The 24,603-nt window shown below is 33.2% G+C and overlaps 2 protein-coding genes across 4 annotated transcripts; one reads left to right on the top strand and one right to left on the bottom strand.

Moving 5' to 3' along the window:
• Window positions 1–2,035: 2,035 nt before the first annotated feature.
• LOC21387910 (nudix hydrolase 3) lies at window positions 2,036–19,022 on the top strand. Of its 3 annotated transcripts, XM_024172744.1 has the most exons (22): window positions 2,036–2,225; window positions 2,518–2,697; window positions 4,016–4,093; window positions 5,199–5,295; window positions 6,687–6,820; window positions 8,650–8,731; window positions 9,454–9,540; window positions 9,823–9,929; window positions 10,551–10,722; window positions 10,803–11,056; window positions 11,523–11,604; window positions 12,346–12,411; window positions 13,817–13,894; window positions 13,993–14,088; window positions 14,649–14,755; window positions 14,909–15,077; window positions 15,647–15,730; window positions 17,179–17,273; window positions 17,400–17,490; window positions 17,638–17,784; window positions 18,616–18,656; window positions 18,741–19,022. In XM_024172744.1, exons 1-22 carry the CDS (start codon window positions 2,140–2,142, stop codon window positions 18,751–18,753), a joined length of 2,346 nt encoding a protein of 781 aa, XP_024028512.1. In that variant the 5' UTR covers window positions 2,036–2,139; the 3' UTR covers window positions 18,754–19,022. The 3 variants fall into 3 exon arrangements, 2 of the variants coding, with proteins under 2 accessions (XP_024028512.1, XP_024028513.1); XM_024172745.1 differs by having other exon boundaries at window positions 11,532–11,604; window positions 18,616–19,022; XR_002903177.1 differs by lacking the exons at window positions 17,400–17,490; window positions 17,638–17,784; window positions 18,616–18,656; window positions 18,741–19,022 and adding an exon at window positions 15,837–16,187 and having other exon boundaries at window positions 17,179–17,233.
• Window positions 19,023–19,756: 734 nt separating this feature from the next.
• On the bottom strand, window positions 19,757–23,199 carry LOC21387909. Its single transcript, XM_010108884.2, has 5 exons — window positions 22,751–23,199; window positions 21,739–21,956; window positions 20,784–20,912; window positions 20,173–20,304; window positions 19,757–20,008 (listed from the first exon to the last, which is right to left on the bottom strand). The coding sequence occupies exons 1-5, from the start codon at window positions 23,052–23,054 to the stop codon at window positions 19,895–19,897; spliced, it is 897 nt and encodes a 298-aa protein (XP_010107186.1). The 5' UTR covers window positions 23,055–23,199; the 3' UTR covers window positions 19,757–19,894.
• Window positions 23,200–24,603: the final 1,404 nt, after the last annotated feature.

Genomic DNA, 24,603 nt, shown 5'->3' with positions numbered 1-24,603 from the left:
TTATAGCATTTTTAAGAATAGAAAAAATATTATTCATTAATTTGAGTTCGAGTTGAAGGGAAAACTTGAACTCGAGTTTTAGTCCCAAACTCGAGTTCAAACTTAAAAGAATATGAACTCGAATAAAGTTGTAACTCGAGTTACTTTTTTTGAGTTTTTAACTCAAAAATGGGGCTACCGAACAGCCCTTAAGAGTATGTTTGGTAGTAAAAAAAAGTAGAAGGAAGGAAGAAGGTGGAGAGATTTTAAGAGAGAAAATGGAAATGTAAGTTGTTTGGTAGGAGAGAAAAGAGAAATGAAGAGAAAATTGAGTGGAAAATAATACATATGGGTCCCACTATTTTTCTTCTTTCCACAAGTGGGTAGAAATTGAGATGGAAAATGGGAACAAGTAATTAAAGTGAGCAAAGTTACTAAACTACAATTTTCTCCATCAACATCCAAACAAAAAATGTAAGGGTATAAAAGTAATTTACAAGTAAATTTTTTTTCCTCTCAATTTAACTTTCAATACCAAACAAGTGAAGGTAAACTCATTTTCTTTCCATCTTCTCATACCAAACAACATAAAAAAAAATCAATTTTCTTTCCATCATTACTATTTTTTATCACTTCTGTATTTTTTTCTATCCTATTTTCTTTATTTCCTACCAAACATAGCATAAATTTCACGAATGTAGCAGCAAGGATTGAGCAATGGTTCAAACTCACGGAAGAAACACCCTCAGTTTTAAGTAAATCCAATACTTACGCCTATATTTTTGATAATATAAAAAGTATCCCTTCTATTTTTAAATTATCTCAAATTATACCCTAAGTTTTTTTAAAAGAAGTCAAATATAACCCTTTAAGTGGTCAAATTGTTGAAAATGACGTAAAAAACCTTAATGGTAAATATTCAAACATTATTTTAAAAATTAATAAGTAAAAAAACTAAATTTAAAGAAAATAGGTAAAATTTTTAATAAAATAAATTGCGTTTTTGAAGAAAATCCAAAATCAATCAAATTGATCTAGTTTTACACAGTATCTTGCGCTCTCATTATTGATACACAATTAGTGGATTTGAACTTGTTTAATCTCTTCCATCCCTACGCTTAACACTATTCTGCAGTCATCCAAACATGTTGACTCTTTTGTTTTCTTGATTGTATTTAGTTTTAAAATTTATATTTAAAAGTTTTATATATTTAATGTCTAAAATAATTTCTAAATAGCACATCTTGAGAATATTTTTGGCACTTTAAAAATTATGATCAATTAAAAGGTTACTTTTTTACTTTTTTAAAAAACGTACGTAGGGAATAATTTTTGAATAAATTAAAAACGTAAAGGATATTTTTTGAATTATTAAAAACACAAGAGTAGATATTAGATTTAGTTAAAGCTGAGGGATTATTTTTTTAAATTTTCTCAATAGTGCTTTGGCATGAAAAAAACAAGCTTTATTAAACATTAATAAAAGAATATTCTTTAAAAATATAAGAGATTTTTTCTGTGTTTTTTTTAAATATTGGTATTTTTTGTTTATTACTTATTATATTTGTATTAAATCTAATTAAAAATTAAATTAGATTAAAAAGTAAAACAGATTTGACGGTCGATAAGTAGAGAATACTGTTGTTTTAAAAGACTGTTTAGTTCGATGATTCGAGCTGAGATGTGACTTTATGTAAAAGTTTTTTAGGAGATGTTTGGTTCATGGATTAGAACTATGTAATTAGAATTATTTTCGAATTACGTGTATTTTTTGTGAAAGAAAATACTGTAGTGAACTACGAACTATGATTCGAATCAGAGAACGAATCTAAGTACCAAACATCCTCTTATTATAATAAAAAAATTAGATCCGACTGTTTTTAAAATTTTTTTATTATAACAAAACTCGAATTTTAAATTCGAATACGTGAAATGGACGGGACTTAATAAGTGAATACATGAGAAATTTTTAAAAAATAAATAATAAATAAATAAAATTGGGAGCTTTTTGCTGGGACAGATTCTATCATTGGTGGCGACACTGGTGGCAAAAGTCTTGCTTCTTCTACCTGGCAGGGAATAAGAATTTTAAAAAATTCCTACTTCCTATTTATTCATAAAAAAACAATATATGTTTAGACTTAGCTTAGAGACGGAGCAATGGCGGTGGGCGATGCTGGCTTGCAAGAGGAACACCTCGACGTCCTCACTCAAACCGGTCAAAAGACTGGTATTTCCAAACCCAGGCAAGCCATCCTTTACCCATTTTTTTTTCCTCTTCTCCTGTTGTTTTTTCTCTGATTTTCTTTCTCGGCAAACAAACAGGACATAATCTTCGTTTCTTTCTTTCTATAGTCAACTTCGAGAATTGAACTTTGCAATGTTATTGTAACTGATCCGGGATTCATTTTGAATACTATCATGGATTTTGTTACTCCAAGAGAGAAATAAATACAAAACAAAAAAAAAGAAAACAAGAAAGATTCTAAAGCCTTTTTGATAATCTGAATCCATGAGATAATTTGGCGTGTTGTATAGAGGAGATGTGCATCGAGATGGGGATTACCATCGAGCAGTTCATGTGTGGATTTACGCCGAGAATACGCAAGAATTGCTTCTCCAACGGCGCGCTGACTGCAAGGATTCATGGCCAGGATTTTGGGATATCTCCAGCGCCGGCCACATATCCACCGGCGACTCGTCGCTTATAACGGCTAGGTAACTCTAATGTTCTATTGTATTTGGTTTTAATGTTCTTGTAGAGCTTTGAGCTAAGCACCAACAATGGAGTTTTGTTTTCTGTGTTGTATATATGTACATATTGTGAGAAAATTTGGTTCAAGGGTTATTTTGGTTGTGTTATAGACCTTACTTGCTTAATCATGCTATATTCTGTAGGCTTTTGGGTTTAGGGTGTAAAATGAATGGTTGACTATAAACTGGTGGAACAACCTTTATGTTCTACAGCTTACAAAGTCTATTTTAAATCATTTTCTTTAAATATTTGGCCCTCTTGCATTAGTTATGCACTTCACCTGGTCGGTGGCCTTTGCGTGGTCTCTGGAAACGTATTCATTGTGGTTAAGTTGCTTCTAAACTGTCATTGCTTTGGATCATATTTCTTGGTGGATTGTTGCCTGTCACTACTCTTGTAGAGCCTTAACTTAGTCTCTATTTCATATGGGCCCGTACCTGTTAAATAAGATGACAAGATAAAACTTATTTTTGTTTTTTTAAAAGTTGTGGACTGAAGCGATAATTCTTAAGGTGTACAAAGCTCAAACAAAATTATGATGCTTTTATTAATATAAATATGCATATGCGTTTGTGTAGTCACACCCTCATTCTCCTAGAAACCCCACTCTAATAGTAATGTATAGGTTTACACGCTCAGCTTTCCAATATTTGGACTTTCGTGAAGGTAATTTAAGTTCACAATCTAGATTTATTTTTTCTTAATTTTTTTCCTCTGATTTTTTATATGGTTTTCATCGAGGCCCTTTGATACTAACGGTGGCCGATAGATTGGCTATAGTTTGTTTTCCTCCTTTATGATCCAAGCTCAAGATCTTGTCAGGAAAATTTCGCCTAGATCTAGTGTCATTTGTCTTTTAATTTTTGCGGAGAGTGGTGAGAAAAATAAACTATTACCATCGAATTGCTCAATGCTCATATGTATTATTCTCACTTTTTCATCCCTTGTGTAGACGAGTCTTTAGTTGTTTCTCATTTCTTTTGAAGGTCTTATTTCTTTCCATGATTGTTAACTCTTTAACATAGAAGTTCCTGTGTAATGCCTATTACATTCTAAATTAAGTACTTCATTATCTCCGCTTCCCTTGCCAAATCATTGTTAGATCACATGAATGCCTATATGCTACTTGTTTCTAGATTAAGCACTTATCCTTCTTAGCGTCGTTTCTTAGTTTTGTACATGAGTTATTGATACGATTTTGGTGGTTTAAACAGTTCCATTGTTAATTTTTCGGCTTCTAAATAATGCTTGCCGCTGAAAAATATTATATTATACTTTCAGGAGGGAGCTTCAAGAAGAACTTGGTGTAATCCTTCCAAAGGATGCATTTGAGAAGATATTCGTTTATCTTGAAGAGTGGTCAGTTGATTAAGCTTTTTTTTTTTTTTTTTTTTTCCCTTTACATTTTTTGGTAACTCCTTTCCTAGCATGTAGCACACTATGAGCTTCCAATTGTTGTAAATGCTGATGAATTCATTTATTTATTTATCTTTTTACTTTGTGTTCCCTTATATCAGCTTATTCCAATATAGTCTTGTGATCCTTAAGTTAATGTTTTGATTTATTAGCGTAAAGAGAAGGGTTAGTGCTTGGAGTGCTATTAGTTAATAAGCAAGGTGGGATTGTCTTGCTATTGATGGGACTCTGTGTTCTTGTTATGTAATTTATGCTTACCATATGAAAACCTAAGCAAATGTAATTGCAGATAAGTCCATGGTTTATAATATTAAGAAGAAGAAGTAGCACAAAAATACTCACCCAAAAGACCATGCACATACCTACTAAAAAATTGTTAAGCAAATAATGGATAGCGGCATTAGATTTCTAGGAGATTGTCGTTACCTAGGAGAGGCACATGCTGTAGGATTGTCACACAAATATAAGGACATTGCTCAGAAGGGATAAGGTTAAACTTTCACATTACCAGATGACAACTCAAAGCATTAGTGTGAAGATGTCATTTTTTTTTAAAGAAAAAATCTTAATTGGTGAAAGATGGGTTAAAATCTAGCATCCTATGTTAAAGGGGAAAATGGTTGATCCTGCATTTTCTTTTCTGGCTTTGTAGTTACTTTCCGCTCCATAATGGAGAAGGTCTTATGTGCTTGGCTAAGAATTCATAATGAACCACCTCTGGCTCATGGGCACCTACATGACAAAAGTCATAGTTTCTTGCCTTCCAAAGATTCTAGGGTTTGGCGGAAGGCTCTGGTTTCAAACTTGGGCTCACAAAGTGGGTTCCTTAAACTTCTGGATATCAAAAAAAAAAAAAAAAAAGAATTCATTATGAAAAAAAAAACCTTCCTTCAGAAATTTATGTCTGGTTTCATTGTTTGTCCACTAAGAGCTATTCCAGAATTGAGTTGTATACTTTAAGCTGCTATATGTTTAGCCTTTTTAGTATATACTTTGAATGCTTAACATTATTCTAATATCTGATATTATCTTTGCATTTTCATTGTAGTGTCACAAATGACGGCACATTCATCAACAATGAATTCAGTGACGTATATTTGGTAACAACATTAGATCCAATCCCTCTTGAGGCATTTACTCTTCAGGTAAGTAGGATAATCCTAATTATCCTATTTATTCAAATTCACTTGACTTTTTATTTTGATTGACATATGGGTGTGAATCCATTTTTAATGATTAATTTCTGACCTTTTATGCTTCATTATTGTATTTTAGCTTTTCTCTTTTATTTATTTATTTTTTTTAATCTCACAAAGTAATAGATCATGTAATAAACAGTTCTTGATGACTGTTTACAAATAAACGTTTTACAATGGTAGTATGAGTTCGTTTAAATATAAAAGCTTGCTTTTATCAATAGAAGTTCTCATTTCTTTTAAAAAAAAAAAAAAAATTGTAGTTTCTCACGAGGCTCATCATTAATAGGGTTGAGACGGAAATAGTAATTTGCATTACCGGCCTTTGAGTTGATCAAAGTTTCGTTGCAAGGGTGGGTGGGTGTGTTTTCCTTTTATTATACATACATACATATACATATATATATATATATATATATATATATATATATATATATATGCTCGTCACATAACCCTCCAAGGTACCATGTTCATTTACAAGCTGTACTTTGTGAATGCGCATTAACTAGATTTTCTTACCTATGGAGAAGCTGCTTCTGCTCCCATTATTGTAGCAAATGTCTGTTCCACATTGCTTATATGTTGCCTAATGGTGGTAGCTTATTTAGTTCTTTGGATAAAGGTCATTGCGGTGGTGGAGAGTACCAAGCCATGTCTCTTTTTCAAGAGAATTGTATGAAAGTTGTATGTTCAACTTCAAGGAGAGATCGTTTCATGCTAGGAGACATGGGAGAAAAATTATAGTGAATAAGATTGTCCCATAACTCTAGAGTTCAGTTTATTCTTGAATTTGATACTACGTTGTGCTTGCCTTGTCTAAATGGTTGAACTGTTTGGTAACGGATATGTCCTTCTACTATCTGGGAAATATCACTCGCATAGAAGTTCTTCTGCATTCTGTATAGTTTCAAAGTCCTTCCTGGCGCTTCATAAACTACTAACCATACACTTTATCATGTTTGTGCATTTTGATAGAAAAGAATGAAATGTAGAAAGTACATTGTTAATTTTGAAGTAGGAGCATACTAGATTTTTGTCTGGTAGTTATCTCATTTGGATGGTTTTTAGCAATAATACATGAGTCTGTTGTACCATTTTGAGTGAGTAATAGGATTCATTTCTCTAGTTCCATACCAGTTTAACATCTTCCATTGTACATGTCTTTGCCTGCATAAGTTTTTTCTCTGAATCTTATACCCAGTTTACGCTGCTTTTTCTGCTATACATATCTGTGTTGAAGCCTCATTCATCTGGATATTACTTGTGTGATAACTGACTGATTCTTGAATCTGAACTTCACAAGAATCTAATCGTGTCTCTGTGTTTCTATTTAATGATAGGAAATAGAAGTCTCTGCAGTTAAATATATCTCTTACAAGGAATATAGAAGCTTGCTTGCAAAAGAAGATCCAGAATATGTCCCCTATGATGTAAATGGAAAATATGGTCAGCTATTTGACATAATTGAAAGAAGGTATGCAACTATGTGGCAATTGTGTTTTGTTGGCAATATACATTAAAAGGATCCCTTATAATTTAAAATTTATAACAAATTCTGTCTTATCATGCAGGGATGACTTCTTTAGTTGATATTTACTTATTAAGTTTTTTTTTTTCTTTTTCTTTTTCTTCTTGGAACATCTTTGTTTTTCCAATTTTTTCTTAAGTTTTATTTATCTTTTTTGCCCCCTTTCTTTACTTGATTTTCCAATATATACCTTAATAGAGGAAAAATCAACAAGAGCGATTCAACGTGCCTTTCAACATATATATATATATAGGGCCCATTTGGTAGAGTTTTTGCTTTTTCTTTGTCAGTAGGAGAGAAGTAAAAGCTATAGAGTGTTTAGAATAAAAGAGCTTAATTGGTCAAAACAATTTTTAAATATTCTAATAAATAATAGAAGTGTTGGAATTAAGTTTATACTTATAGTGCCCTAATGAAATTCTGGGACAAATTTTAAAGTCTAGTCAGAAGTGTCTTCTTTGGAAGCCACATTTGTGGCTTTGTGGAAGTTCTTTTGAAAAGTCGAAGCGCTTTTGACAGATCATCCAAACACTTCTAGAAGTAGCTTTCGGAGCCAGCAAGCCAAAAACGGCTTTTAAGAAGCTCTTCCAAACACGTCCATAATCAATAATGTGTGCGTGTGCTTATCTTATTTACTGTGAATACAGCTGACAAAGGTTAAGATCTTTTTTGTGTCTTCGTGTTTTGTTAATAAACCTAAAATTGCTGACTTCTTTTTCGAAAAAAAAAAAAAAAACTTGAGGGTTTTATGCACCTGGGGTTCCCCAAACTTTGCTATTTGGGTCCCTAAACTCCCATTTTCTTGGCACTTGTGTCCCCATTTCAAAAATTGACAACTGGGTCCCAAATTCCCAGTTTATTGGCAGGGGTTAGTCCCCATATTATATTTTTGTTAAATGCCATCAGAGCTCAATATTTGATGGCTTTCTTGTGCCTCGGGTCTCCAAAAACTTTTTTTTTTTTTGACATAAAGGTCCCTAAACACTTGTTGTCTTTGACGTTGATGGTTATGTTCTTTTTCTTTTTTCTTTTTTCATATTACAATTATAATTATGATGGGATATATGAAAGATCTATCAAAGTACTCATTCATTAAGGTTATGTTCGACGAGGAAAAAAATTGGAAAGAGATGGAGGTAAATAACTTAGGTAATGAAATGGAGAGTAAAATAAGGATATTATCTTATGACTTTATTTATGAGATAGAAAAGAAAAATAGAATCATCTTCTTTAATTTGTTTCCTGATCCATTCTTTCTGTTAATATAAACATCCTCCCAAATAATTATAAATCTGAAACATCACACATCTTCTGATATGCATCCCTTAAATTTTTCACTTTTATTTCATATTCAAAATAATGTGAAAAGTCTAATTAAAAAAAAAACAAATCTATACAATAACAACAAAATTATAAAATAAAAAATTTTAAGAAGGGGGACCCCAAATGCTAAGAAAATGTGAGTTTGGGGACCCAATCATCCATATTTTCCAAATGGGGACCCAAGTGCAAAGGTCAAAAAGTTTGGGGACCTCCGGTGTAAAAGCGCAAAAATAAATATACCAAGAAAAAAAAAGTTGTTGTTGGAAAACTGGGAAAAAAGAATGAGGGCTATTATATTGCTCTCTGGATTCACATTTCTTCATGTTCTACTTCTACTTATTTCATATTTGAATAATTTTCCTAAAGATTCACGGACTTCAAAAGGTTCTACACAGGTTGACATTTCCCCTTTTTTATTTCTCCTTATGCCATAATTGAATTATTTTTCTAAGGTACACAGAGAACAATGTAGCACGTTGTCTAACCCTACAGAACCAACTACGTCGATATGCTCCTGTTTCACTCGATCCAGAGGTTATCTTTCTTGTCCTATTCATATACTATGCTGTTGCTGTATTTCAGTTTTGGTGTTCTCTATCTTATAATATAACGATGATTAAAAAAAAAAAAAAAAATCCACGGCCTGCAACACTATCAGTTTCTTCTACACCCTGAATTCTTCTCATTTTGTCTTTCATAATAGTTTTCTTATGTACTTCTGATTGGAGGTGCTTAGATTTTGTACTTGTAGTAAATTCAATTCCGTTAGTTATTACTATGTTATTAGATATTTCCCATCTTTAGAATTCTAGATCCATGAAGAGGGGGAGAAATGAGAAGGAAAATAAAATTTAGATGGGTCAAGATTTCCTAATGAAAGAATTCGGCTAAATATTTTGAATATGAAAGAAAGGAATTGATAATTTGGGATGTGTACTCTAAATCTCTTTTGTCCGCTTTATGCCAAGTGAAAAAGGTAAATTTGGGATGTCATTTTTTATTTGTCCTAATGAAAGAATTTGGCTTTTATAAAAGAATGAAAAAAATTATAATTTAGGATACACGCTCTAAAATCTTTTTTGCAACTATCTTGATGTTATAATTCCCCTTGTGCATTTGGAGTATCCTCCATATCATTTTGTCTTTCCTATTGAAGTTTACTGGAAATGTGAGATAATTTTTCCATTAATCCATTTTGTTTCTTTTTTCTTTTCTCCCTTTCTTTGGAGGTGATTTTTTCTGTTTATTTGTTGCAGTTGACTGGGTTTTCAGAAGCTGATAAGGAGGCTCTAGCACTACTTATTAAGGCTGCAACAATCATGGATGAAATATTTCATCAGCAGGTTGTATAACATATATGCATAGTTAGATAGCTATGTAAACACATATTTGAATTTCTTCTTCATGCGGTCGAATATCAGTCGGAATGTAATTTCTCTCCCCCCCCTCCCCCTCTCTTCTTTTTAGCAATTTCCATGTTTTACATTGGCTTGACGTTGTGACTTATTGGTTCCTTTCGCAATACCTTATAAGCACTATGTATTGCGTTGATTAATCTTTTTGTTTCCCTTTCCTAAATTACAGTTGGTTGCATCTTTCTAATTACTTGTAATCTTTAAAATCAGGTTTGGTACAGTAATCCTGATCTAAGAGCTTGGTTGAAGGAGCATATGAATGCAACAGATATAGACAAGTTAAAATGGGCCTATTATTTGATTAATAAGAGTCCATGGTAAATCTTTTCTGAAGTATCTTCCAATGAATGTTTTGGCCTGTCTCCCCCCATATGTAGATTCTTGGACATATTTATGCGTTTAAAAACTTATATGCATGAAGACACACAGGCATATGACAGGTATTAACATGCTATAAAAAGTTTCTGGTGCTGTCGGGTTTGTCTTTCTAGATTATTCTCTGGTATGGCCTGAAGGGGCATTAACATATTATATTTGAACAATGTGCTGGAATGAAGTCAAAGACTTATTTTTGATTCCAATGGTGAGGGAACCTCTTTTTGAGCTATTATGGCGCCATATCAGGTCCATGAACAAAATATCTCAACAATTCTAATCGCAACTTCAAAAGTTATTTTTAGCTGCAAAAGTTACTAAATTGCAGTTAAGGCAGCTTTATTAGTTCTATTAAGTATGTTCCTCTGCTTGTTACTGGTTACTGTGGTTTGTTTTTAAGAAATTTGAATTTTCCCATTCAGTGATTTATTTATTTGCTCAAATATTTATTATTTTACTGTGATGTGTCCTTTTGTCATGTTGTAAGTTGTAGTTTTGATATTATAACAGCCAAATGAAAGAAAAAAAAAGTGTTCCAACTCCAAGTGATTTTCTATCAACAGGTCTTGCCTTGATGAGAACGAGGCATTTTTGACAACTGCAGATTCTGCCATAAAGTTGCTTCCTGATGCCACAAGAGCAGTTACAGGGTGGAAGGGTCTCGAATACAAAGCTGCATTTCCCATGCTGAAACCACCCGGTGCAAATTTCTATCCTCCAGATATGGACAAAATGGTATAATCGAGCTGATTTTATGATTTCTAAAAAGCACAATGTTTTACTTGTATGATGGATGACCAATAAATTTGCAATAGGAATTTGAACTATGGAAGAGCAGCTTAACAGATTCCCAAAAACAAGATGCAACTGGCTTTTTCAATGTCATCAAAAGGCACAGCGAATTCAATCTGGATTCTTCGATTTATAATAAGACACTTGATGATACAGAGAAGCTAGTGCAATCGACTAATGATCTATATATTGTTCCATTCTCTGAAGAGTACAATTCTTTCCTTGCAAAGGCCGCTAAGTTGTTGCATAAAGCCGGTGATTTGAGCAGCTCACCTAGGTATTGATGTTCTTAAGTTTCTCTGTTGAGTGGTTACTAGATAGATATTGTGATGGAGATCTCATTATTAATTAATTTAAATATACAGTTTCTATTTGATACAGGATTTATGTCGTTAGGCTAGTTTCCCCTTTTTAAATTTCCTTATTTTCATTTTTGGTTTAGTTTTCTGTTTTGGATTATTTGGTTTTCCTATTAAGATGATAGCTTTGTAATTTTAGTTAAGAGAATGGTTAATGAATGAATATTGAAATTATTGAGTTTCCTCCTCTTATATACTTGTTCTCTCTCTAGAATCCTTTCGTTCTTTATTGTGGTTCTATTTCTACCTTGCTAGTGGTTCTTCTCTATCGTAGTTCTATTTTCAATCTCTATTCTCTCATGTCTTGTCCTGCATCATATATTATTTTATACTGCTTAAAAATTTAAATTACAAATATCTATTATATTTTCCCTATTTATGCAGTTTGAAGAGATTTCTTCATAGCAGAGCTGATGCTTTCCTTTCAAATGACTACTATGACTCAGATATTGCCTGGATGAAGTTGGTTAGTGCATACAATGTCTACCTACCAAACTATAAAGTGCTGATTAGGAACACCGATTGGTAGGATTAGATGTATTACTAACCCACATCTTAACAGCTTAAGCTTTTCGGATGGATTGGTAAATTAACATCGTATTAGAGCAGGAGATTCTCAGTTCAAACTCATGTGATCACTCTCTTTATTCCCTTTCAAAACTGTCATTATGTCTTTGGCCTTAATATGTTCCAGGTTTATTCTATGTGGGGCTTTCTAATTAATAACCCGCATGTTTGCCCATAGTCTGGCCTGCGCGTGAGGAGTTTTAAAATATAAAACTATAGTTGGCACCTCCTAATTGCTTAAGCTTTTTTAACCATACAGTAAGCTTAAGCGTGAGGAGTGGCAAACAAATGGGTAGTATGCATTTTTAACCATACAGTAACATTCACTGCACTTTTCTTCAAAATTAAAATCTTAACTTATGGAAAAATTTACAAATTTCAGTTCTAGTTTTCACAATTTTTGGCCATTCAATTTTAATTTAGTCATACAATTACTTCCAATTCCCAAGACTTACCCTTCTATCACCTATACCCTTTAAAACACAGGTTTCCAAATGTAAATCACCATATATGCAGGCAGGATTCCAAATTTACTAATACAAACTCATAGAGAACTAAGCATAATTTACCCCAATATTCCAAGGCAGATTTATGAAATAAAGGAAAACGAATCAGTAACATATGTTTCTTTCCTGTGTAGGACTCAAAGCTGGATGTTACTATTGGTCCATATGAGACGTACGAAGATACACTCTTTGGGTACAAGGTATAGTTTATAAAGTTGTTTCTTGTAGCTTTTATTTTCATTGTCTTCACCTATGATGTAAGATAAAGATTGTGATCAAACTTGGATAGGGCCATAGGTTATGCTGCAAAAGAGATGATGTTGCTAGATTGCTTTTTTCTTCAATACTCTTTTATTCTCTTATTTGTCCATGCTAGTCAAAGGCGCACAGACATCTTTTAAAACAATGGTTATACAAATTGTTGGAAGGGGAAAAAAAAATAAAGGAAAAAAGTAATAGAGACAAAAGCAGGGGGAAAAAAGCAAAATACAGTAAAAAATTTTCTTGAAAAAAGTAGAAAAAATAAAAACCTCAGAAGATACAGAAAAAACCTTGGCGAAACGTTTGGGGGAAAAAAAAAAGAAGCCGTTCGAAGCGTTTCGCATGTTTTGACCATGTGCAATATGTTTTGCGCAGCCACTAAAGGAGAAACGGATCCTCCTTGAGTGGATGTTAATAGATATAAGTACCAACGCAAATTACTTAAGTGTGTAAAAGATGGAAAACTACTTAGAAACATGTAAGAAGTAAAAAGATATTTACAGGAGCAAATGTGAGGAAGAAAAAAATATTTCAATGGGTAGGTATAAAAAAATTATAAAGATTACATTTGATGTATAATATTCTAAGAAATTATAACAAAAACACTTAAGTGAGGATACATTTGTAAGAAAAATAAATTTAACAGAGAAAAATCAGAAAATTAAAAAAAAAAAAAGTAAAATGAAGTCGATTAAAAAATATATGAAATTTTAGAGGGAAAAGCAAAAAGAGGGATAGAAAAGTAAAAGAAACAAAATAGAAGCCAAAGTTGCAAATAAAAGAAGAAGGGGGGAACAAAAGAAGAGGAAGCAAAAAAAAAAAAAAGAATAGAAACGTGCGAAATGTTTCGATAATTTTGTGGCATCGTTGAAAAATGGATTCTGCTTTTATAATGATGTAAAATATTAACATTAGAATGAGGCGTTAAATTATCAAAGGGGCATCTACTAGAGATGCAATAACTGACTTAGCATCATAAGTGATATTGTGTTGCGATATTTGCCTTTAAAAAAATCACATTAGTAGATGGGCATAAGGCCGGCAAATGTCCACATTGTAAGTGAGATTTTATAAAATTTGCTCACCTAGGGCATCATACTCGGTGATTCTGGGGAGCTTGACAGGATGGCTCTGTTGATCCGTCTGTACAGAATTCTAAGCCATTAGCTACGACTAGATTTGTGTCGGGGAAAATTTTATAAATAACCACCACAACCCCCTGCACCTTTTTGTAATTGATTCTGCATTATACAGCTACATTTAAAGTTCATTTTGTTCTTGTGTCTTAATCTTTGTCGCTTTATTCAGATGTCACATAGACCTAACAGTTTTAGTGCATTTTAGGCTACATTTGAAGCATTTATCGGTGTTAGGGATGACAAAGCAACAGCTCAAGTAGAACTTTTTGGTGATAATTTGCAGGTATTCTTGTTCAGTACTCTTCTCGTTGTAAATTGTTTTTTCTGTCGGTTTTTTCTCCCTATCTATTGTATGGTCCTAAAAGTGTTATGAATTTGTAGGTTTTGGAACAAAATCTTCCCTTGGACAATATGTACAAATCAAAAGATGTGATTGCGGCTCCAATTAGAGTCATCAACCTCCTCTATAATGCCGGGGTAAGCTTTTGACTGGAAAATTCTTCCATGGTGATTGAATTAGTAACATGACGTGCATTGATCTTGTCACCAAATCATTATGATCAAATTGATCATCATTTTTGGTGTTACCATTTTAATTGTACGTCTTATGGAGATCTTTGAAGAATATGAGAAAAATAAATTCATGGTCGTATTAGGCAGCACACAACTTCATTGAAGGTTTTAGGATTATATGGAGTAACTAGACATTGTAAGTTTGTTTTGTGTCTTGTTTTGACTTTAGGCACTGCACTTTAATTGCCAAATAAGTGATGGTGTTTTCAGAAAAATTTGAAACAACTGGGGATTGTAAATACTGCATTTGGTTGAACAACACTGAGACATGTATATCTCAACCACTAGTCATGCAGCAAGCATCATGCCTATTCTGGGTATTATAGTATAGAATATTAATTGCTTCCTATTTTGGGATTCGTGTAATATGTACATCCATAATTTTGTGCTTGTTTGTCCAAAATTACTCTTTGCCAATATTTGCCCATTTATCCAGTAGCTGAAAATCTTAAATTATACATCAGGATGTGAAGGGTCCTCAAACTGTCGCCTTCAATCTACCAAATGACGAGCGCATAGTAAAAGATCACGGAACATCAATGGTTATGCTTAAGAATGTTTCGGAGGCCAAGTACATGACTCCTTTATCAACATTGTTATTCTTGCTATTGCGAGACTTCATGAATTTATTCCCTTTATTCCTTTCTTAGTTTGTTGGTGTATCTTTCTTTCTATCCTTTTTTGAATTGAGATAGTCATTATAATATCAAGCTGCCTAATCCAGGTTCAAGCATATTCTTCAGCCTATAGCTGATGAGTGTATTACGAAGGAACAACAAGAACTTGTGGATTTTGACTCTTTCTTCACTCACACTATCTGCCATGAGTGCTGCCATGGGATTGGACCTCATTCCATAGTACTTCCAAATGGGGAAAAGTCTACTGTTAGATTGGTTAGCTCTATGACTGGATTTGTTTAGTTTATCTTTTGTACTCATTATTTTATTTAAAAAATTGCTTGGATTGAATTACTGCGTCTATGGCGGAAACAAAATAACTCCGGAAGAATTTCCATTTAGTTTATCAACAGAGATGGTTGAAAAAATTCTGTTCTATGTAACAGTCGTGATTATTAAGTGATGGATGAACGAGTTACTTAATGTAGCTTACTTTTGCCCTTAAAGATCATAAAAAGAGTATCTGATGTTTAGATTTAAGATTGCAATAAATAAAGACTTTGTTAAGAACTAGTTTAACAACTAGATGAGGTATTATAACAGCGTATTAATTATTGAGGTTTGTTAGGATGTGACAATATCCTTTTTCCTTGGAGGGAGACTTAGGTCCCACCGTGCGTATAAATCAAAGTTTAGAAGATATTGATTATAGACATTTTGGGGGACGATTTGTTAAAAGTGATGCAGAATCAATTAATTTGATGTTGTTGATAGCTTGGGACTATTTGCTGAAACATTTAACTAGAGGTGTGATTTATCATGTTTTCCCTCTCCTCTCATTGCAGGAGCTGCAAGAACTTCACTCTGCTTTGGAAGAAGCAAAAGCTGACATAGTAGGCCTTTGGGCGCTAAGGTACTTAATCGACCAGGTAAGCAACGTTTTATTTGGTATAATCTTTTTTTTCTTTTTTTTGGCTGAAAGATGCATTCATTAAAGAGGCACGAACAAGCCCTAAAACAAGTCCAAACAAACAGGCTAACCACAGCAGAAAGAAAAGTAAGCCAAAACACTAGGAAACCAAAACCAGCCTAGCTATCAAGCAGGACACAAGACAGACAGTGCGAGCAAAAGTAACGAGAACAAACAAAACACTGCCCGGAACAAAATCTATCAAAATGTTACCAAAGCAATCAGACAGGCTACTCCATTTCGCCACGTGGGCTAACATATTTCTTCGACGTGGCATCCAATTCACTTGCCACCCATCAAAACTCTGAAGGAGATGTTTGCAATCATCAATCAGCATTCTAACATCAAAAGGCACAGCAGCTGAGGAGTTGAAAGCCTTGAAAACAGTGGAAGCATCTCCTTCAAAACAGCACCAAGTGAGGTTTAAGTTTTTAGCCTGCAGAATCACTCTTTGGGGTGCAAGAGCCTCGCCTACAACAACTCCTGCACAAGTTAGATACTCTGTAAAAGTCCATTTGATGACATAGTAGCCTAAACCATTCATCTTATTAGTGGCTTTATTACATCTAAGATCTAATAAGAGGGACAGTTTAGGCTATGTTTGATTAGAGGGAAAGATAATAAGAAGGAAATAAAGGAATATACCCTAGGTGAGAAAAATGGAGAGGAAGTGGGGGATATTTGTGTTGTTATGTTTGGTATGGATTCTCTCCTCTAATCCCTCCATAATGAGAGAGTTTAAAATTGAGGTTCTTTGAAGAATTTGAAATCCCTCACCCAATCCATTTCCTCATCTTTTCTCTCCTACCAAACAACCACGGGTCTCAAAATCCTTCCACTAATCATCTCACCCTTCGGCCTCCTTCCACTTTTCCCTCCTACCAAACAAGCTCTGTGTATGTATCTGGAGTTTCTATTCAACTTCCTGTGCTTAGAGTTCTAGATTGATGTAGAAGTTCTTTGTCCGAGAACATTGTTCTAGAAGTTGTAATTTTTCTTTCTTCAACATTTGAATTTTTCAGTATGCATGCCATGTCACTCAGGTTGCCCACTGCGTAATTTGATTGCATCATTTATAGTATGAGTCTGTCAATCTGTACAATCATGAGAATTCAAAACAACCATAAATCTATTACTTTTGTAGCACGTAAATGAATAATTGCTTATCCAACTTGACCTCAGTATAAACAAATTTTTTAAGCCTGGAGATGTGATTTAGATGCAAAGTTAGTTCAAGTATCACAAATTCGTTTGTGTTTTTGTTGACACCGTAACCCTGTCATGCAGTATGCATTAATATTTGCTGCTTGATTATGTGTCATGTGATTGTTATTCTACGTCTGTACTTCATAGGTTCTTCTTTTTCCGTAGCTAATATCATTGTGTATTTCTTTCTGAGCTCTTCAGGATTTGCTTCCAAAGAGTTTGTTGAAATCCATGTATGTTTCCTTCCTTGCGGGATGCTTCCGCTCAGTACGTTTCGGTTTGGAAGAAGCTCATGGGTAACCTTTACTATTCGATCATACTTGGTCTTCCGCAAGCATTTTGTATCTAGTGTCACCAAGCTTCTTTTACGTGTTTGTCTGCCACCATCATCTTATACTTGCAAATTTGCAATACATTGTCAGCAAAGGTCAAGCACTGCAGTTTAATTGGTTATATGAGAAAGGGGCCTTTATTTTGCATTCCGACGAAAAATTTTCTGTGGATTTCACCAAGGTATTATCTGTTCATATTTCTTTATTTTCAATGTTTTTATTATGCCTTTACATTTGTTTAAAGTTTTTCGCTCCGTTGATTTCTGAAATCTGAACACTGAAGCTTTTATATCTGTTTTATGAATGAAAAAAATAATAATAATAAAAGGTTGAAGGTGCGGTTGAAAGCTTAAGTAGGGAGATACTCACAATACAAGCAAAAGGCGACAAAGAGGCTGCTAATTTACTTCTTCAGAAATACTGTAAACTGACAGAACCATTGAACATTGCTTTGGGGAAACTAGAGAACGTTCAGGTATGTGCATGAACATTTTTCATCAAATTTTACATGGTAATAGTTATAGCCATTTGTAACTTGTGACATTAAAAAATATTGCTACAACACTCGTCTTTTAAAAAGAAAAGGGGATTAAAAGCTTACTTTACTCACTATAGTCAATGATTTCTGGGTTGATCATCTTAAGTGATTTTCTCCACTGTTCTTAAATTAATCACATTGAGGAAATTGCTAACAAGTCTCGGATACCACAGTTATCAAAAAAAAAAAAAAAACTGCTGTCAAGCTGACACCTTTATTTTCTTGAATTCATTTTGTCTGTTATTTTGCTTTTTCTTTCTTATTGGTTTTTAAATTGCAACTATAGGATGAGTAGAATGCTCAGTGATGTTGCCCTTTAGCATTTATGTATTTATGTGTTATAAGTAAGCCAGTATTTATGTATAAGTGGGAAATTTTTATTACATTCCATTGAAGTGGATCAAAAGACTTCACCAACCTGTCTCGTAATCTTTCATTTTTAAATTTTAAGTTTTGGCTTTTCTGTCAGTGAAAAGCAACTATACAAAGAATATAATTTGGAAAGAAGACTAGCAAAAAATTCATTTACCGCTACATTTTGATCTAGATGAACAACTTCCTTGACGGAAATGAAAAATATTCTTCCATTCTTATTTCGTTTATTTTATTATATTTTATTTTATTCCTTTTTTCTCATCTCTTATTATTTTTTGCAAAGCTACATAAAGAAAATTCCAAGTTAGTCCTTAATCCCATGCTGCAGATGTTTAAGTTGCATATGACATAATGTCCTTGTTGTTGATGATGCTCTTCTTTTGCATTTTTTAGGTACCCGTCGATATAGTTCCCTCCTTTCCTATTGCAAACAGGATATTGGAGTAAAGGTGCCAAACTTCTTGCTATCATCTTTGTCATCCATACGAAATGAGAAATGCGATTCCTATTGCAAACAGGATATTGGAGTAAAGGTGCCAAACTTCTTGCTATCATCTTTGTCATCCATACGAAATGAGAAATGCGATACACGTCGCTCGGCATGCTAATGAATGACAATTTTATACAAATACAATTGCATAATGCTCTTGATTCTGGTGTCCTTGTTTGGATAGATGATGTACACTTGATAACAATAAGACAGTTCTGAGTATCTAAGAAGCTGACTTTACTATGTTGATGGAGCAATCTCCTTTGCTTCTTTTGTTGTATGAGCTTGGAGTTAAGAGAATTGAAGATAACATAGTGCATTTGTTGAGTGTTTTAGTTTATTTTCGAGTACATGTGATTATCTCCATTGAATTTTTAGAATTTGATGTCAATTTAATTATGGTTGGGGACCAATAATGGCCGATAAAAACCAAACCAAACCAATCCAAATAGAACCAAACCAAACTGTTAATATTTTTAGATTGTTGGTCGGTCTTGAGTTGGCTTGTTTATCAATTTCGTATTTAAAATCGACCAAAAAATTGACAGACAATGCATATATGAAATTATTTTTTAGAATTCATTTTGTTGTAGGTTTTAAAATAGAATAGTGTATCCTCCAACACTAAGGGAACGTTTGTTTCTTATATTCGTTCATGATTATGAATTATGATTCATGACTCTTTACAGTGTTTTCTCTCACAAAAAATATACATAAAACGAGAATGGTTCTGAATCATGATTCTGAATACATAAACCAAACGTCATTTAAATAATTTCAGATACTATCACTGTGGATGGACAACTTTTCAATTTTTGAATGTTGTACTGTTGGCTTTGCGTGTTTGTCTAATAAAAAATTATTTAAGCTTAATCCTTAATTGCCCAAACCACTAATAAGTGGTTTAGATTATTTTCTTTTTAAATATGTAACCGCCTAAACTAGCAAAATTATTTTTGGTTTAGTGGTTTTTACTAAAGAGACGCGAACACTCATGACAATCTAACAGGTCAGGCGTGTTAGCCTAGAGGGAAACAACAAGTAGACTACAAACGTCGTAGATGTAAAAACATATTTCAAAGCTAATAGTATCAACTAATAACTCTATAAGCAGATGATCCAAAACGCTACTTTTTCCCCTTATTTTGAAAACGAATCCAAAATATCACAAAGTTTCATCTTTTAGATAATCCTCAATTGTTTGAGCCACGCCGTATGCAGAGGGCATGGATCGGGTTGTCCTTCTGCAATCGCCTTTTCGGAAAGAGAATAGAACCAACCATTCCTCCATTTGAACTGAAAGCAAAAAATTCAGCATTGAAGGTAAAATAAATAATCCAAAGCAAGAATAATATAATAAATTCCTCTAGAGAAAGCATAAAAAAGAAAAATAAAATAAAACAATATATACTAAAGAAAAATGCACGATGTGACATGACATGACCGTGGATCACTTTTACCTCTTTAACCGCGGTAGGGAAGTGGGCAACGGCACGAGAGTATGCACATAATCTCTCCTCCATAGCTCCTTCAAATTCTAACTTCTTTTCTGCTGCTGCTGCCGATGCGAGTTCTGAAATGAGGCTAGACACCTGAAAGAAGATATGAATATAAGTGAAAATTCTGGAGGGGGTCTCTTTTACGAGCAATTTGCGATGTGAGCTCAAAGATCCATGCTAATCTCAAAGTGCTCTATTCATCTCATTTGACGTTTCATGGCTGTTAGATGAATTAAGGGTATTAAACTCTCTTCTATTTCAAAAAACAATTTTGTTATCTTTTTGACAAGATTTTCTAAGCCCACCAACAAAGCAGTAATCAGTAATCACCATTCAGAAAATATGGAGTACAAGGGCATAGTTCCCATGATACACGTCTTTTTTCAGTAACATCATGCAATTACTGTAAGCAAAGAAAGAAGTGGTGGTATCAAATTGAGAATCTTATTTCCATTGCAAAACAAAAGACACAATCTTATTCTGTTCTGGTCACTTCTTTGCACCCGAGATGTTAGGATAAGACCTCGCAGTTAAACTTAAAAGGATATCAGAAAAAAAAAAAAAAAGCTTACTTCAGAGCGGTACTCTTTCTCCACGGTTCCTACAGTTGCTCCTGAATGACGAGCTCCCACAAGCATGAATGCTGAAATCCAAATAAGTTTCTCTAACATCTGCTTCTGAAATTCTTCCTTGTTTAGAACCTAGCTTGTATAACAACAAATTGTATCAAAAATTAATTCAGAAAAGGAATATCGCAATTCAAATATGAATCTTTTCATTATAAACGTATTAGTTTTAAGAGTTTCATATGCTGCTCAACTTTGAAAAGAAAAATTCCTTCCACCTAAGGAAAAGTTGACTCGTGAAAACTTTCTTCTGTGGAGTAAAATCCGATGGAACTTTCCGTGAAAACTTTCTTCTGTGGGTTAAAATCTGATGGAACTTTCCAATGCATACACAATAATCTTTTAGGTTATTTTCACTACTGGCCTCTGAGGATATGTAATTGTCTCATTTTGACTTTGGTTCTTAAGATTCACTTTTAGAGGTCTAGCTACCCAGACGTTTTTGGAATGAACAGTTTTGGCCACTCCTTACTAAACTGTCTACTTCCGGACAGAATTTCACATAAGGATAAATGATATTAAAAAAATAATTAAAATATGAAAAATAAAAGAAATAAAAGACCACATTGTGCCACCCAGTATCAAACCAGATGAGGGTTTTTTTTTTCTTTTTAGATTTTTTTTTAAAGCTGTTTTTTTTTCACCTTATCCCACTTAAAATCCTCATGTACCAACCTCACACTAAATTTTGTTTGAACAGTTTATTAACTGAGGAGTCAAAACAATATAATTCAAAAACCTCAGTGTAGCTTCCTAGACCTCTAAAAGTGAATGACGAGGACCAAAGAGATAGTGCATATCCTCGAGGGCCATGGGTGAAGATACTCTTTTTTTTTTTTTTAACTCCCAACAGTTCCAACTTTCTCAACGTGTGATACATTGGATAAAAATTCTTCTTTACCTTGCAAGAGAGACCTCCAGCAAGTAATCTTTCCGCTACTGCATTGGCCCATTTACCATATGCTGCTGTCAGTCCTTCAGGATTGGTATCAGTCTTTCCATCAACAGGAGGTTCACCCAACTTCGATACGGCAAAGTATGCCAATACTTGATCTGCATCATCAAGACCTTTACTTTGAAGCCACGGCTCCAGCATCCCATTCTGGAAGAAAACCAAATCTGCTAGATTGTTAAAATCCATTGGCTGTCTCACAAACCCATAACCAATTGAAATAATACTAATTCCAAGTGAGAAAAATTTCAAATAACATATTACCAATCCGCACTCAGTGATCAAGTGACTTAAAATCATCCTAGAAGGGGGCAAAGTACAGAGGAAATTTCTTTGAAAAGGAAAATTAAGTATCAGTTGACAATCCTACAACTGAAACATCAAATGCACTCAAGCTCAAATATTGGCTATTTTTTAGCCCAAGTTCGAATCACCGATGGAGAAATGCCGTGCGATTTACGTGATAGAAGAAAACAACTGTAAGAACTCCAGAAATCTAATTCATAAGTATACGGAAAACATAGTGCACAAGAAAACAAGTGAATTACAGAAGTTACAAGAAAACACAGTGCACACTAATAAATCAATTATTGTGATAAGTGATGACAAATTGTAAATGACTGAGACTATTGCTTCTTGGCAAATAAGGGCTATCCAATATTCTCCATCTTAAGGCAATAAAAGTTCTTTTTTCTTATTTATAAAAAAAAATTTTAAAAAAAAAGTTTTGTCATTTACAATTTAAACTCTTTGCAAGACATAAATTTCTTAAAAGTTTAGTCAAATACAACAGATGCTCTATAAGTAAACTTAATCCACAAGCATTTCCACTTCAAACAATACACAATAAAGTTGAACTTCCAAATTCAATAAGAGCCCATTAACCAAAACCGTAAATTAAAAAAAAAAAAAAAAAAAAAAGAACCCCTAAATTTCAGGTGAGGTACGATACGGAACATACCGTTCCATCTGGACTTAGGAGTGGCCTCAAGAACAGCCTCGAGATCATCATTCCTTGTGCAGACCAAGATGGGACCATTGAAATCAAGCGGCACAGAGTCCCCTCTCTTGACCAGAACATCATGGCCGTTGCCCATCTCCTGGAGGGCTCTTCCGCCCCTTCCGCCGCCGACGATGACGGCGGGGACAACTTTGGTTCTGACTGTGGAAGCCATTGCCACGCCTCTGGGTTTGGTATTGCGAGGCCTTGTTTGGGTTCCAATGGGTTTTGAGGAGAGAGAAGAACTAGGGAACAGGATTGCCATTGATGAAGGAAAGCGTTATTGTGGACATGGTTTCAGTGGATTGTTTTGTTTTATTTTATTTGTTGGGTTCAGATGTGAGAAAGGGGAGAGGATTCAAAGCCACTCGTTTTGGGCAATTCTTTATCTGAATTGGAGGGAAAACTTTATCAGAAATCAGTAATAATCACTCATTAACACCCTCCAATTACTTGCATACTGCTATAATAATATGGTATGGTTTTGAACCATTCATTTTTATTATGTTCAGTTTATCATTTTTTTTTTCTTTTCGATTTGAGCAACACATTTTTTTTTTGGACATATAAGGTTTAAACGGCCATTTTCCATTAATCAAATAGAGATTAATAATTTTAAAAATATTTACAAAAAATATTTTTAATTTATTTTGATTGTTTAATTTTCAAATGTTTTAAAGTATTTTTAATTTTTTTTTAAAAAATTATTAGTTCATTGTTAATTAATAAGAAGGATAAAGCGAGCATTTTATGTCTCAAAAATTGATCTTAAGAGTATTAAAAGAATATTTCTTTAAAAGGTGAAGGGTTTTAATATTATTAAGGTAACTAAATTAAGTAAATAATATTTTAAAATTATTTGAATTAAATAGTAATTTATCGCATAAATGGCTTACTTACATTACGTAAATTTTCTTTTTAAGACTGGTAAAAGAAATTTCATGTAAATAAAGATTTTTAAGATTTTTCACTACATAAATTATTTTTTACCAGTCGAATCCGCGAAGTGAACGAGGCCCAAGTGATCTTAATAGGGGGTTGAAGGTTATGGTTGTGTTTGGAGTTACTTTTCTTTTTGTTTTTCACATTTTTTGAGAAAGAAAAAATGAAAACATGAGAGAAACAGCGTTTGACACAATTAAAGAAAAAAACGGAAATGAAAACGATTTTTTGATTTAGTGTAAAACAGGAGAGAAATGAAAAATAAATTTGTTGTTTTTCATTTTTTGTTTCCGTTTTCTCCTCTCTCGAACAAAGATGGAGAGAGAGACATTAATGGATTTTTTTATACTAAAAATAATATCTTGAGAAAACTACCAAACACATTTTTAAAAATGATTTATGTCTGAGATTGAAAACATTTTCATTTCTATTTTCATACAAAAAATAAAATTATTTTAGAACGAGTTCTAAACACATCTGATGTGTCTTTCTGTTGCATCCACATATTTATTTATTATTTATTCACAACATACAAGTCTTTTTGCATATTTTCTAACACTAGTCTCTTTAGTTCATTTTTCATTAATAAGGTAATCAACTAACCATAGCATCTCCAATCAAGTGACAATGTGTAATGACTGAGAAAATTTCAGACCTTAAATAATACAATTCATGTATTTTTAAGCCAAGGATTTTCTTAGAAAATATTATGTTATATTGTGAATGGAGGATTTATGGAATTAATATATGTATTCCTAAATTCTATAGCAAATTTCATGTTAAGTTCATGTTTCGATCAAGTAAATTCGATCGATAAATTCTCGCCGTATTTTAAGGCGGAATAATTTTCAGTACAAGTATAGTTTGAGAAT

The sequence above is a fragment of the Morus notabilis genome, unplaced genomic scaffold, assembly GCF_000414095.1.
Source record: "Morus notabilis unplaced genomic scaffold, ASM41409v2 Scaffold1527, whole genome shotgun sequence".
NCBI classification, from domain to species: Eukaryota; Viridiplantae; Streptophyta; class Magnoliopsida; order Rosales; family Moraceae; genus Morus; species Morus notabilis.
Note: the sequence above shows the minus strand (reverse complement) of the source record. Positions and strands in the feature narration are given on the sequence as shown.